This window comes from Sebastes fasciatus, chromosome 18, assembly GCF_043250625.1.
Source record: "Sebastes fasciatus isolate fSebFas1 chromosome 18, fSebFas1.pri, whole genome shotgun sequence".
Taxonomy (NCBI): domain Eukaryota; kingdom Metazoa; phylum Chordata; class Actinopteri; order Perciformes; family Sebastidae; genus Sebastes; species Sebastes fasciatus.
In genome coordinates, this window is record NC_133812.1 from 17,868,767 (window position 1) to 17,882,484 (window position 13,718).

The 13,718-nt window shown below is 40.3% G+C and overlaps 1 protein-coding gene across 4 annotated transcripts in view; it reads right to left on the reverse strand.

Moving 5' to 3' along the window:
- Nucleotides 1-388: 388 nt before the first annotated feature.
- utrn (utrophin) overlaps nt 389-13,718 on the reverse strand; it is a 192,038-nt gene continuing 178,708 nt past the window's right edge. For 2 of the 4 annotated variants that reach the window (XM_074616000.1, XM_074615999.1), the window contains 6 exons: nt 12,334-12,495; nt 10,466-10,703; nt 6,219-6,294; nt 5,829-5,912; nt 3,505-3,530; nt 389-1,725 (listed from right to left, as the gene is read on the reverse strand). In XM_074616000.1, coding sequence (XP_074472101.1) covers nt 1,717-1,725; nt 3,505-3,530; nt 5,829-5,912; nt 6,219-6,294; nt 10,466-10,703; nt 12,334-12,495 — 595 coding nt within the window. In that variant the 3' untranslated portion in view covers nt 389-1,716. Of the gene's footprint in view, nt 1,726-3,504; nt 3,531-4,734; nt 4,962-5,828; nt 5,913-6,218; nt 6,295-10,465; nt 10,704-12,333; nt 12,496-13,718 lie in introns of those variants that run through there. The other 2 variants (XM_074616001.1, XM_074615998.1) reach the window with 2 other exon arrangements.

The window sequence follows — 13,718 nt, forward strand, 5'->3', positions numbered from 1 at the left end:
CTTGACTTATAAATGATTTTCCTAACTTTGTAAAACAAAATGTAACAAATAAATACATAGATTTATTATTAAAATAATAAATCATACACCAGCAACTTGGTAAAAAATATCTAAATTAACAGGAACTACAATTCAAGTGTAAACATTTTTAATGAAGTAACAAATTGGTCAAAACTTAAACATTGATTACAATTAAAGTATGTAATGTATATAGTATATAAACATAACATTTAATTGAATGGATCGGCCCCATTGTCACCTATATCAGATCCAGCTATTTGAATAAGTATCAGCCCGATATCTAGTATCGGTATCGGTGCATCCCTAGCCTCAATCTACCATTTAACAGACAGTAAGTAAAAAAAATAACAGCAGAGGGGAGGCGTACTTGTTATAAAAAGTTTATTTAGAATAAAACGTAGCCATATTATACGTAGTGTGGTCAATCTATTTTACATACCTCAGGAGAAGCGACACAGTTCTGCCATGGTACTGTTCATCATGATTGGAATCATTAAAATCATCACCAACATCGTCATTAGTCTACAGTCAGAGGAGGTTATAGTAGTGTTGTTCAGTCTCACAAGTTTTACAGGATAGCATATAGCACAACAACACAACGCAGTGAGGGACCAGTGCTCGAAGGCCAGTGGAGAAACCAACAACAGATAAAGTAAAACTTGTCATAACGCGCCGCTAGCTTCAGCAGGCCACAGACCCATTGTGGTACAGTAATAGTAACTTTTTTTTTTTTACTTGCTATCTCCTCATTGCAGTGTACACCAATACAGTAAGCTAAAGCTTTGAATGCTAAACCAGGTTGTTCTTGTTCTGTAAATGATCACAACTGTTTTAAACAAGTTTACAAACCACAAAAACAAAACTGTGTCTATGAGTCTGAGGTAGCAAGGCAATCATGGCTTTCCTCTGATTTCTGAACATAGATCTTTTTAAAAAAACACTATTCTACATAATGACGGCGGGCCTCTTACAAACCCAAATTCAGAACGACTTTAGATTTAAATCTCCAAAACTTCTCTCTTTATACACAATCCCACTCTCATTTATCAACTCTTATCTCTGTCTTCCACACGTGGAATGACAAACTGTATAGGCACAGAAGGGGTAAAGTTTACATTAACAAATCGCAGTCGACACAAAGTCTGCCGGCATATCAATGCTTTAAAGGGGAACTTGACATCGAGCATGCTACAAGATAGATCTTCAAAACAAAACAGACGCTTGAAACAGTGACTTCAAAATAATCCTTTCGGCCACTAGATGTTATTACTCAGGAACTGTGCATGCTCCCAAACATGGAAACCTGTGGCTACTTCCATTGACAAATAACTGCGACTGGGGGCTGGAGGGTACAAAGCAGTGGAATGACAAAACAAGTGTAACAGTTTGTTTCCCAGTGAGGGGCAGAACTTAACAAGAACGAAACACAAATCTCAAACCGCCCTCTGGAAAACAAAAAAACAAAGCATATTTTACTATACAAAGCCCCGTGTCCATATACTCATCTGCATATCTAAATAAATCACTGACAAATGTTGAACCAAGTTCAGGTACAATCTACAGTTCATAAAATGTACAGTTTGCATAGTACAAGACAAGGTGGTAAAAGTAGTTAAGTTGTCTGGTCCTGTGCGTCTTTGGGATTTAGGATCGTGGGGGATTGTTTGTTTGGGAATGGTCCTGTGGGAACTGTCCTCACATCACCTGCAAAACAGAGAACATGAAATCATCAGACACAAGAACAGTTTCTCTTCCCTTCAGGCTGTCACTCTGATGAACACATAATCAGTCACACTGTCAATAACACTGTAACACCAAATATCCACTGCTGCTCTTAGAGACTATAATTCTTACAGTCTTTAATGCACATTTTTAAGTTATAATTTAAAGTCTTTAATGCACATTTTTAGATTATAATTTACAGTCTTTAATGCACATTTTTCTGTAATATACACATATCATCTCTCACTTTATGTACAAATTATAATATGTACATACCTGTCACTGTAAATATAAATCCTACTCAGTGTACATATAGTATATAGACACTCCACATGTACATAATCTCTAGTCCACATACTGTATATCCGCCAGTAATTATTTCTTTGCACTATTTGTATTGTTTACAACTCCTGAAAACTTGACTTGTATAAAGACATTTGATTTTTATGAAATTATTATGATTGTATTATCTGTTCTGTTATTTGTATTCTGTGTAAGTACATTGAGAGAGCTGCATAAAAACCAGAGTCAATTCCTTGTATCTATATACTTGGCGAAATAAACTTGATTCTGGTTCTGATCATGTCAGAACAACAAAAATGACAACTTTAAAAACAAAATTGTGCAAGAGGTGAGCGCCTGGGTTCCTAGTACTGAAAGTTAGTACACCTGTCTTTTTCGTTAATAGTCCAATTGCTGCAGGTAAACCCGCCTCATTTCTCTCCATCAAGACATCACTGCGTGGAAATATCAGAGGTTCGAACAAAGTAATCGGGTTTGAAAGCTGGTAAATGGACTGCAGTCCCTCAAGCCAGTTACAGTCCATTAAGAGCTCGGTGTGGAGGTGGGCGTGGATGATGCAGGGGAGAATTTACGAAACATAGCTGTCTTCTCAGAAATGGAATTAGGCACTCAAACCTATTCAGCCGTGCCTTTGTGTGAAAACCAACAGAAAGTGTATGGCACGGTGTTTGCCAAGGACAATGAAAAGAAAGGAAAACGTGAAAGGATGATTCAACTTAATACCAATAAAAGGAGACTGAGGAGAAGTTTGGTTCACTTCATTTCCTGAGTGTACTTAACTGAATACAAAGTGTGTAATGCGGGCTTTATGAGAGTCATGATGAACTTAAATTCAATTTAGAGGTGTAAAACGCTGAAAGCCACAAGTTGAAGTGTAATGGTCATTGAAGAGAGAAGTAGAAAATCAAAGGGAAAGTATGTGTCTGTTTTGCAACAGCCACCACGAATGGATTCATAGCAAATAAGCGCTTTAACTGGCGTGTAAGCTGTGTGTGAAGAAGTTTAAAAAAAACAGCGAGCGAACGTAAAGGATGGTGTGAGCACCAGAGCGGGGTGACCAGAGCAGGGTGAAAAATTACAGCGGGAAGAGGTCATTGGCAACGGCATTCACAACACCTCTGTCACAAAATGCACCTAGGCCTCAGACTGGGGGAGTGAGAGGAGCAGCTAATGGCCCTCCGGAGAGATCCATTAGCCGTCTCTTTCTCGCACGCCACCAAATGTGGAGGGCTGAGGCAGGTGAAGGCTACACGGAAGGGACTACTTTTGTGGCAGCAGCAGCTGTAATTGCCTCTAAAATGTAGCTCTGCTCAAAGTTCCCTCACCTTTGCAAATTACCCAAAAAGCGTGATAACACACACAATGAAGCAGAAACTACCTTCCAAAGAGGCTGCAAATACAGATTAATTTATTATAGAACTATTGTGCATCTAAGAGTGTGGAAGAACACCGTCTTACCTGTGGTCTTGAGGAGAGGCTCGAGGCTGTGGAAGCAAAGAGACAAGGAGTTTAGAGGAGTTTAACACTTGAATTCCCCCAGTTCATCTCTGTTTTTATAAGTCTACACTAAATTATCTGCCTCCCACATATTCACGCACACACTCGGCTCTGTGCTGCCTCGGAGCTGTGCAGGAACCAAATGCTAATAATGCCGGAGCGTCTACTCTGCCAGATTAGAATGGATTTTTAACTAAAGCCCTCATAGGAGTTTTGACTCTAAAAATTCGAATGCAATTTAAAGTCAGTGGGCTCTAACTCGCTATTCGAACCTTTTTCATTTATTTTTCCATTTGATTAACATTCCCAGAGGTGGGAAACTTTAAATGATAATCAAAAAAAAACTCAAGGCTTTATTTAAAATCAATGTGTTTGAGAAAGCATTTCAGCAGAATCAAAACCACAAAGAGGAACCTGCATGATTACACTTTTACTATACCACTCTGCATTGAAATACAGGACCAGACCTTCTGAATTCATGACTACAGATAAGAGCACAGCTGCTCCAGCTGCTATCATCTATACATGACAACACAAATACATACATACATACATACATACACCACGCAAAAGTGGAATGATTGTATGAGGTAAAAAAGACAGATGCAGAGCAGAGGAAAGAGGATGGAGAAGACAGAAGGATCAACAAAAGCAGTGAGAGGAAAAAAAGGAGACAATCAGAAGGTGGACGAGGTGAGATTAAATTGTAGATTATTGCATCAGGATAGTACCACCGTTTCTCCTCAGCTTCAATTTCCTGTTTCTATTTCATATATCGTTTCTGCATCATACGGCCTTGGCATTGCGAACCACATAGAAGACGTCATAGATGTAAGAAGTACGAACATGGATAAGCAAAAGAAACCGCTGTATGAATTGAATGAATTGTGCACAAACTGAGAATTTAATGCCTCCGTACACCCACACAGTTTTCATTTTTTTCTGGCTGATTAGACCTCTGCTCAGGTTAAAGGTGGGCCGGAGCTTTGATGGGAATTTACTAGGTCACAAATCTTCATCTACCAATAAGAATGGTAGATGTCCCGCCCTAACAGGTTCGACAAAGCTAACAGGAGACTCAGGAAGATGTCACTCAATTATGATGCACGTCCACACAGTCCTGAGCAGAGGTCTAATCAGCCAGATTAAGAGGGGTGTTCAGGGGCTTTAATATTGTTTTAATAATAACATATAAAATGTAAGATAATAGTAGTGAAGATTTAACCTTAAAGCAACAGTGTGAAGCATTTACAGTGATTTATTGGCTGCAATGGAATAAAATATTAATAGTTTTCATTAGTGTATAATCACCTGATAATAAGAATCGTTGTGTTTTCGTTAGCTTAGAATGAGCCCTTCATATCTACATAGGGAGCGGGTCCTCTTCGAGGAGTCCGCCATGTTGCTCCGCCATGTTTCTACAGTAGCCCAGAACGGACAAACCAAACACTGTTAACTTTTCCTGCTCGGGCCGGAGTCGAAAACGTTACTCGCTCCTGTCGCTGCCACTCTCCCTCTCTTGCTTCACCACTCACTTCCTTCGTACACACACACTCTATGCACTGGCTCTGCTCCAAATGACCTACGCTACTCTTACAACAAATGGCTCAAGAGAGAGCCATTCTAGCTTTCGCTTCAGCCACCGTAGTTGTCCTACACTATGGGTACACGGGAGAAGTTTCAGTTGGTACCACCGGATCCTACACACTGCTCCTTAAAAACAAACACTTTTTTGAGCTGAAACGTTTAGTCCATTAAATCAATTAATTGACAGAAAATTAGATTAGGGTAAGCAACAATTTTGATAACTGATTTGTCATCTCAGTTATGTTTCAAGCAAAAATGCCAAACATTCTCTACATCCAGCTTTTCAATTGTGAGGATTTACTGCTTTTCTTTGTCATATACGATAGGAAACTGAATATCTTTGGGTTTTGGACTGTTGGTGGGAATAAACAAGTGATTTGAAGGTCATGTTGGATTTTAGGAATTTGTTGTTGAGAAGAAATATGATTTTTCCACTATTTTCTAACTTTTTATAGACAGATTTATAGAGGAAAAGATGTATCGCTGTACAAGGAGGGTACAAACTAGCCTAATTCACACATTTGGTATGCTACACATGAATTTTCCTTGCGAGGGATGAAGTACGAACAGTTAAACGGAGTGACGTGCACTACTTTTCTGCTGACCAGCGTCCTTGTGGCAAAACACAAATCTGCCTTCAGAGGCTGCGAAGACACGGTGGGAGAGAAGAGGAGGAGGAGGAGGAGGAGGAAACTTACGACTGCATGCAGGGAAGGAGCTGTTAATCTGCTCCATTACATCTGCCAGGTCAGAGCTGCTGTGGTGGGAGTCCAGCAGCTCATCTGAACACACACACACACACACACACACACACACACACACACACACACACACACACACACATAGACATTGAATTTCAGTTACCACAGACACTTTAATATGGATCCATACCACAGTGAGCAACTAGTTTCCATTTGCAAAGAAACAGCATGAGAGCAGTGTTCAAACATTCAGTGTACCTGCAAAATGCTGTAAAATGTAGCTCCTGCCACAGTGATTGAACTCCAAGGACAGATGTTTTCACACATCAATATCAGCGGTAGTGTGAATTTTTGTGTCTGAAGTCTTTTTTAGTTCGAGTGTCTCACCTGAATTTTCAGTAAGTGGCCCTCGATCTTGCACAGTTGGAGAGGACACTCCATTTACCCTTGAGTCCATTTCCGGCTGAGAGAAAGAGAAAGAGACAGAAAGAGAGAGAAGACAGCAAAAAAAGAAAGAAAACTCCATTATTATAACATAATTATTCCGCTCGGCATCCGCTTGACAACTTCAAAATTAGCCGTGCTTCACAGCGCCAAGTGGAGACAAGGGAATACCAGAGGGCGGGACAATGAGGCTGTTGTGTGTACAAAAACATTTCTCATAAATACGTCTCTGCCAATGTCCCGACTTCAGTTCAACATCCTACAGTATCAATCATATTCTAAGACCTCAGAGGACATTTGAAAAGATCGATTTTTAGTGTTCTAGCTAATTGTCGTATACAGTTATTATATTGAGTGCAACAATAGAAATTCCTGGACTGCAAACATGAACGATTGAAATTAAAGTCATGCCACAAGATGTAACAGATATCCCCATGTTCATAATAATACACAATGCTGTGTCCACATCTAAAGCAATGATATGAACGTTTGTCCACTGAGGGACATGTATTTGTCTTGCCGTAATACCCCCAGATTTCCTTTCTAACACATTTTGAAATCCATCTCAGCAGAGGCTGATGTGACTGACAGTAATGCAACCGCCACAGGTGCTGCAGCGGCAGACAGTGAATGCAGATGACCTGCAATAATCTAGCGATGTTTATATTCACTGTGTTTTGGACAGGGCCTTGTCTGTGATAGATTGCCTCACTGTTCTTTTGGTTCGCACTGCAATCCACTATGAATACAGAAAAGCTGTTGTGCCCCAAAATGTCCTGAGTCAGTCTGTTCTCATACACTGTTCTTAGCTATACCTACGAAAGGTCATGCACTGTAATTTGTATATATCCCACGAAATCAACTTGGATGTAATCTACGTAATTGTGAACCAGGAAATAAGAAGAGCGACAAATGCCTTGTAGGGACGAGGTCGGGGTTGGTAGGTGGGTCAAAAAAACACCCAAGAGTCCGATGTTTGGACCCTTTGTGAAACCATAACATTGATTTATTTCTGACGTAACGTCCGTACTTAAGTTACGCCTGTTCTGGAGTTATTTTGACTGAAACCACGATCTTTTCCTAAACCTAACTAAGTAGTTTGTTGCCTAAACCTAACCAAGTCGATCTTTTCCTAAGCCTAATTAAGTAGTATTGTTGCCTAAACCTAACTAAGTTGTTTTCTGTGAAGACAGAAGTTTATTTTGAAAAGACTGGAGCGGATATTGACAGGTGTGTCACATATTGCTGGACATTCGTAGGGAAACGCACAAAATATGAGGAATAACTTTCCGTAATCGTCATCATCATCATCATCATCGTTATCATAGGAACCGTTGTATGAGGATACGTTGCCTGGGTATCAATGAAAGGCCTGTACACACAGATTTACAGATAAAGTGATAATGTGTAATCCCATTGATTCAAATTAAAATTCAAGTCATGGCTGAAAAAGAAAAGTCTGATGAAAGCAATTTGTCAAACCAACAAAAACAGAACACAGTGACCCAGGAAAAAGCTCAGTAACGTCGAAAAACATAAAACAGAATCTCAATCGATCAATTAGAGATTAGGATTGTGCAACTAAAGTGCTGTGGACAGTTGATCAATTGGTGAGAACACGCTCCGTTGCTCTGATGCACAGAAGCAAACACTTGATGTCTGGTGACATTTACAGCAGACACCCACATTCCCTTCAGCTTTGCAACTGCAAGAAACCAAATCAATGTTGCCTCCCTCCCCTCCCTCACCAGCCCTCTTCTTCTTCTCCTTCATCTCCCGGTGCCCCCGGCGCTAGTAAAGGCTAACATGTTGGAAACGTCTCTAGAGCGCAGCTACTGTCTCGAGGCTCGTCTGAGAATAGCGAAGGTCAGGGCTTTGGTCAGCCTTCAGGAGTGGGGATTCAGTGCGTGCCATCAAGCTGGCTGGGTTTATTATTCTGCAGCTTGGCAGTAATGCTGCAGCTGACGGAAAGACATGTTGACATATCATCAGGACTCCAGGGACTTAAATGTCAGAAAGCAGAAGTTCTTATTTAGCGTGGGGGTGATTTTGTGTATGCAGGTAGTTGTGCGTGCCGTTAATGTTTGCATTTTTTGTCTTTCAGAATCAGCATCAGAATCACTTCATGAACAAAGTAAACACAGGGGGTGATGACATTGGTGCTAAACTCAGTGCACACAGGGAAACAGTACCTTATAGACAGAATTGTACAGTTTAGTGTTTATAACTCCATAATGACTGGCACAACATACACTAAGTAGGAATTGTGCTTCAGTACAGTTTTAAAGTACTTGCTTAAACATTTCTACTTTATTTTAATTCACACTTTACTACACTACATGTATTTGACAGTTATTGCTACTTTTCAGATTAAGAATGTATATAGAAAACCCATGATTTATGTATTGAAACGTTTGTATAAATTATTCTAAGTAACAGTGAATTAGTTAAAATAAGTTTAACATCGACCAGCTACAACAATAAAACTCTAAAGGAATACTTCACCCACAAAATGACCATTTGTATATCAATTATTCATCCCGTGTTACCTTGAATTCTTGTAGAAAACCTTGTTTTTCTCGCATGCCTCCACTGTGAACGAAGAATCAAATGAGGGGGAAAAGTCTTGATATAGTGAAGTGAATGGGGGCCACATTTAAACGCCCCCCATTTACTTCTCAGTTTTTTAAATCTTCATTTACCATGAAGGCATGCGAGAAAACAACGCTTTCTTGAAGAATTTAAGGTAACACAGGATGAGTAATTGATATACAAATGGTCACTTTGTGGGTGAAGCACTCCTTTAAGTGTTAACATGTCAGTAATAAGAATCCAATAATATAATACATGGTAATATAACGCTGGCAGGGGCCATTCTGCTGCCTAATGAGTACTTTCACTTTTCAAGCTTCAACACTTTGACTTGAAGGAGTGTTTCTACGACACATCTACGAGGGAAATCTCCAATATGGTGAAGGATGGGTGCACAAACCCCTTTATTCTGTCAAAATGTTAATCTTCATCCATTAAAAATCTGCAGAGTCACATCAGCTGCGTTCTTCGGGCCATACTTGTGAGTTATTATAGTACTGCTTCCACAGATACCACGGAGCCAATACCTGCTCCCGTGTTTGCTCAGTCTGATTTGTCGGGATTGCTGTTTGTTTGGCTTGAGAATTGCGCATTTCTCACTTGGCACAAACAATCCAACCTCAGCGAGCAATTAGGCCAGGCATAAACAAATCTGGAAGCCATTGATAGAGAGACTGGAGACCAATGTGGGACTCCTGGATGGAATGATAATGATGTGATTAGGATCTAATCTGAGCATTGATGAGAAGGTTTTGTTATTCACAGGCATAACAAACTAAGGATAAAAACTGAAAGGGGTCGCACATTTACATACAAACGTGTAAGGACATCTATGTGGAGGTTAGTAGGTGCACAAGTACATATTTACAGTATGTTGATGATTTATTTGAATGAGAGAATCCTTTACTTATTGGAGGGATTTTGTATCAGCGTTGCACTTTTTAAGTGAGTTTCTGTATTTTATGAGTTGCACTGGAACAGCTCTGCCAGCTGGTGTGTGTGAGTAAGTCTGTGAACTGTGATTACTGCCCTGATGCTGCCCAACAACGAGCCTAATGAACTAAAAGACGACTTCATGGCTGTAAAAATCATAATTCCTCTTGAAGAAATGTATTTCATTTCACTCATTTCAGAAGAACATGACCAAACCCATGACTAAATCACCAGTGCAAACTCTGCGTCAAAGATTAGTGTATTGGGGAAAAAATGGTAGTTGTCTCATGGTACTTTCAAAGCTCACATACCAAGCTTTTTAAAGCTGACAAATGCTTTTAACTTACTTTTATATCACGTAATTGTGATTAAGCTACTTCAAGTTTGAAGTCCATTTCCATTAGTTGACCACTTACAACATCCATAATGTTGTTTCTGTCTGCTAAGCACCAAAACTACAGCCAATCTTTCTGCAAATGGCCTCTTCACAGCTGCAGTTTGAATCAATTTCAAATAAGTCGACAACAGCAAACAACTCAATCCTGAGGGCTGACTTTCTTTGTAACATCTGAATCTATGAATATATCTCTCTGTCTCCTCTCAGCCATGACCTGTGGCTTCTTGGGTTCAAACCGTCCAACAAATTGGTGTAAGTGTTTAGTCACCTGGTGCAATAGCTGTCGGAGGCGGTGGAGCTGAGATTCCAGCTGTTTGTTGTGTTCCTCCAGGATGTGCATGCGGGCCTCCAGTCGGCCCTTGTGTTGTCGTAGCAGCTTGGCCTCGGCTAGAAGATCGGCCTCATCGGGATGGGCAAAAGAACCCTCCGAATCCCAGGGGCTTCCTGCAGGGGCCCCTCGCTGGCCATGCTGCTCCTTTAGCTGCTCGTACTCCCTCTGCAGGCTCCTGGGAAAGAAGGGTTAGAAACAAAACACAGATCTGTCACACCCAAAGTAGCAATACCACATTGCAAAAATATTCCATTACAAGTAAAAGTCCTGCATTTAAAATGTTACTTATAAATACACAAGCATTCATATATACTGTATAAATAACGCTCCAAACGTACGGTAAATTTTGGTGAGAAAATGGGTTCTATGGGTACCCACGAGTCTCCCCTTTACAGACATGCCCACTTTATGATAATCACATGCAGTTTGGGGCAAGTCATACTCAAGTCAGCACACTGACACACTGACAGCTGTTGTTGCCTGTTGGGCTGCAGTTTGCCATTTTATGATTTGAGCATATTTTTTATGCTAAATGCAGTACCTGTGAGGGTTTCTGGACAATATTTGTCATTGTTTTGTATTGTTAATTGATTTGCAAAAACAAATATATACATATGTTTGCATAAAGCAAGCATATTTGCCCGATCCCATGTTGATAAGAGTATTAAATACTTGACAAATCTCCCTTTAAGGTACATTTTGAACACTATGGACAATCATGAGATTAATCGCCATTAAATATTTTAATCGATTGACAGCCCTCATACGGTATATATGCATAAACATGTGTGTTTCTTTATTTATTATACTATCTAAGGATCCTCTTATAATGTTGTGAATATTTTACATGCTTGTTTACTGGTAAGACTTGTAGCCATGTGTAAGCATTGACTTGACAGTGTTGTACTCCTGGGAGCCTTGTATAAATAGATCAGAGGACTTATGTCCCTGAGAGCTGGGCTTTAATGTTATTATTACATATCTGTGCCATGATTAATGTACACCAATGCTGTGCCTTTGTGTCATGCTGCAACAGCTAGCCCTGGAAGGCTTCTCTCTTGTGTGATACTTTGTATGATTAAATAATTATTACAAACTAACAAATATGGGTATTATTATTATCACTAAAAGACTCAAACACAGCACTGAAAAGCTCCTTTTTGAACCCCCGCAGCGGGGTGCCACACAAAAATACTTTCTCAGTGAAATCCTATTGGATAGACAAACATAAAGGACCCCCCGCCAAATCTCTCGCTTCACTCCCACCTCACCCTCTCTCTCGGTGCAGAACCATAAGCTGCCGTGCTTTACTTAAGTTGGCATTTATGAGCCAGGCAGTAAAGCTCCCCCCTTTCCTCCACGCTCTCCCAGAGTGCCTGTGTATGTGTGTAATCAGTGTTAAATCACTCCAGTCGAGCCACTGGCTGCGCAAAAGCACCACTACAACAATAGATCGTAGAGTGAGTCTGTCTGTAAGCCACCTCCATTTACTAATCAAACCGGGGAAGGACTTGGCGTGTGAGACCGACCGGGTTCGGGGAAGTGTGTGGATGTTTATGCTTTCTGCACATTGAGTGTGACGATGAGCACATGGACTCAAATGACCCCAAGAAACTGAGCAGACATAAGAGCGACAAAGAAAAGAAAAGGATAATCACTGATTTTGAAAAATGCAGTTCCAAGAAAACAGACATTTCAATACTTTTGATATTAATAACTTCAAACCTTACTGAGACAGGACTGCCCATTTTTTCCTTATATTTTGGGTCTCTTTTCACACTGAATTCTTTTTTCTATTGCCTTACCTCTGCTCCTCCTCCAGACGAGCTATGATCCGCTCCAGCTCGCCTCGCTCCTCCCTCTCCACGGCCTGTAGGATCTGGGCAGGACTCTGGGGCTGACTGCAGGGGGAGCCCTCCCCTCCCAGCGTCTGACAGTACTGCAGGATCAGGGCATGCTCATCATCCCTGTGGAGGAAATGAGTACAGAGTTATGTGATGAGTGAGGAGCCCAGACATCTATTCCCTGTTAGTCAGCTCAATTCACCTTCTGCTCAGTTGAGGAGGGAGGACTTTTTTCAGCACATGAATGATGTACAACTGAATATTTTGCAGTTTAAAAGAATTATGGCAAATTACTTAGACGCATGTTTGGAAATAACTTGGAAAGGATGCTTAGAAATTACCATATAGCACAGTACTGCTCTACAAAAGCAGAGAACAATAATTGCAGAAGCAGTGAGCAAGTTTTCAGGCTGGCCAACAAACTGCATAGCAGAAAGAACATTTGCATTTTATACCTTGTTTTTAAACTACACAAGACCTACAGTAAAAACAAATGCAGATAATGGGAAACAGTATCTAAAAAAATATTTTCTCTCACCGTTCTAATCTATCTCTTCTGATTATTTACAGTCCATAATTGAAAGAATTAAATGTTTCTCTGTTTTCCAACAACAGTATACTGAAATCAGTGATGAATTAATCTTTAAAGGTGCAGTGTTTAAGATCTGGCGAAATCTAGTGGTGAGATTGCAGATTGCAACTTGTCTCATGGCCGTCGTCTAAACGCGAATGGCTCTATCTAGGGCCAGTTGTTGTAAGCAGAGTGAGAAGTGTGTAGAGTGTGTGTGTGCGAGGGAAGTGAGTGGTGAAGCAAGAGAGAGAGCGGCGACGAATGTGTGTGAGCTAGTGGAGCAGAAGACAGAGTTAGTTTATCTCTGAGATTATCAAGTGAATGTATAGTGGAAGTTGCAGTTTGTGCAGAAATAAATGCCGCAAGGTTTTCCATGTTTAGTTTCCCGGTGGTTGATTGGAGTGACGGGGGTTAACTCCGGAGCTAGTAACGTTAGCGACTCCGTTCCAAGCAGGAAAAGTTAACAAAATGGTTTGTCCGTTCTGGGCTACTGTAGAAACATGGCGGCCGGCTCCATTAAAAGAGGACCCGCTTGCTATGTAGACATAAACGGCTCATTCTAAGGTAACGAAAACACAACAATTCTTATTTTCATTTAATTATACATGAAAGAAAACATACTTATTTATATTATATTGCATTTCTCCCAATAGATCCCCCAACATGTTATACACTTTTTCTTTAATTGAATACATTTAAACATGTGATTTCAAAAACTGACATAGCAGTTACTGCTCTGCTAAAGCTAGTTACCTTTAGCAGGAGTTTAGCTACA